This window comes from Apium graveolens, unplaced genomic scaffold, assembly GCF_009905375.1.
Source record: "Apium graveolens cultivar Ventura unplaced genomic scaffold, ASM990537v1 ctg6605, whole genome shotgun sequence".
NCBI lineage: Eukaryota > Viridiplantae > Streptophyta > Magnoliopsida > Apiales > Apiaceae > Apium > Apium graveolens.
Genome location: NW_027419628.1, coordinates 109,194 through 111,205, shown reverse-complemented (window position 1 = coordinate 111,205; position 2,012 = coordinate 109,194). Strand labels below are relative to the sequence as shown.

The 2,012-nt window shown below is 37.9% G+C and overlaps 1 protein-coding gene across 1 annotated transcript; it reads right to left on the bottom strand.

Moving 5' to 3' along the window:
* Positions 1–395: 395 nt before the first annotated feature.
* On the bottom strand, positions 396–1,780 carry LOC141703391 (mitochondrial metalloendopeptidase OMA1-like). The gene is made up of 3 exons (XM_074506921.1): positions 1,064–1,780; positions 745–887; positions 396–624 (listed from the first exon to the last, which is right to left on the bottom strand). The coding sequence occupies exons 1-3, from the start codon at positions 1,778–1,780 to the stop codon at positions 396–398; spliced, it is 1,089 nt and encodes a 362-aa protein (XP_074363022.1).
* Positions 1,781–2,012: the final 232 nt, after the last annotated feature.

Here is a 2,012-nt window from a genome sequence, read left to right as displayed (position 1 = left end):
TACGCTTATCTCGATTGATATCGGCGTGTAAACACCTGAATTTGACATATAACCGATCATAATATAACACGTGATATTATAGTCGAGAAATACTTTCAAACTTTGATGTCCCAAATGATCCCAACATTAACATCTTGTCTCTGATACATGAAAAATATATTCAAAATTTATGTGCTTAATATGTGCAAAATGATCCCAGTAATAACATTAGTCTCTGCTTCAGGCCTTTAAATCCCATAACTTTCAAATGGCCAGCTTCTCTCCATCAAGATCACCAAACATCAACACCCCTTAGCTCTCCCTCCCTAAAACTTCAATGCCAAGTCTTAAAATTGTAACTAACATTTTTCTAGCAGAATTCTTGATTTAACAAGGTGTTGATAGCCTTGCATACCTTAATCTATACCTCGTTGTCTCTCAGTGGCTTTCGAGAATCTAGTCATTGCTTCTTCCATCACTTCTGGCTTTGACAGCGCCTCGGATCTCTTTTTACCAGATGGATGAGAGTTTGATTCAAAAGAATCGTCATGGCCAAGCATTTCGTACATCTTAGGTGCCACACGAGGATCATACCCAGCTGATGCCATCAGAAGTAGCCCGATATAATCTGCTTCCATCTCATTTCTGATCATAGATCAAAGAATTAAAAATTTAACAACATATTTTCAAAGTGTACCAGGATATCTATAATTAACAATCATTAAGTCATTAATTTACATGTAAATGTTTGTCTAAATAATGTACCTCTGACGGATAGGATTGAGGATCAATTTTCCCAGCTTTTTGACCTCTGCAGATGAGCCAAGCGGAATGATCAACATTCGAATCAGAAACAACAACTTCGTTGTACGTCTTTCAGCAGAATGCCTTGCAACAACATGCGCAACCTAATCCAACAACAAAGAAAAGTGGTCAGTTTTGCTTTAGCCCTCAATCATTTATATTTTCCTATATTTCAGAATATAGGCTGCACTTGCAGTTTCTAATTGGGCTGCACTGGACATTATTCAAGTGAGAAAACGATAACTAAAAAGTAGGAACACGGAGACAATTAACGAGCTACCTCATGGCCAATGACAGCAGCAATCTCTGCATCCGACTTGAGAAGTTGAAGCAAACCTTTGTACACCACAATTCTTCCTCCTGATCGGCAATAGGCTCCACAAGAATAGTTATCCGACACAACGATCTCCCAGTTGAGTCCCTCTAAATGTCTGGTGGAGAATTTAGTTCTTCGCCACCATGGCAGTTTTACATCCTTCTCATCAAAATTAACATTATTATTCATTGAACCAAATTCAAAACCACTCATCTGCTTAATCTTCAAGTCGCTTTGTAATGCCTGAAGTATCTTATTCGAGATTGACCTTACTCGGACACTATGAGGATGATCCAAAGGAAGAATTTTATCTTCATCCTGGTTTTTTGAAAGATAATCACCGAATCTTTTGTCTTTGCTAGCTGGAATTATTACCAAGTGTCTGCGTTTCGAGTAAGGTACAGTTTCCCAACAGCTAACCAGGACAATAACACCTAAGCCAAGCATATAACTATTTCTATGACGATATAAATGTTTGATGCATTGCGTTAACGGTCTCTTGTAAAGCCTAATTTGCGCAGGCTTCACGATAAGTCTTCCGTGGTTGTGATAATGCCTTAAAGCACCAAGTGATAAGAGAAAATACGAACTCCGTTTCAGTGAAGTACTGATTCCTGAAGCAGCAGCTGATGGAGATGGAATGACATAATGATCAAGATTACAGAGATTTTCGAGCTTCATCGAATACAAGAACTGAACGATTGAACTCTTATAAGAAGCAAGATTTTTCGACAAAAAAATATGCCTTCAAAAAATTAATTCTTTTGTACTCCACTTATTGTCGACCTGATCATGGTTAAAACCCTGCTTGGTTTCAGAACCTAGATTGTAAGGACCATGTTCAAATAAATATTTAAATTTCGACAAAGAGCACCAGGGAAAACATGAATTTCGAGACGGAGACGAAGAATGC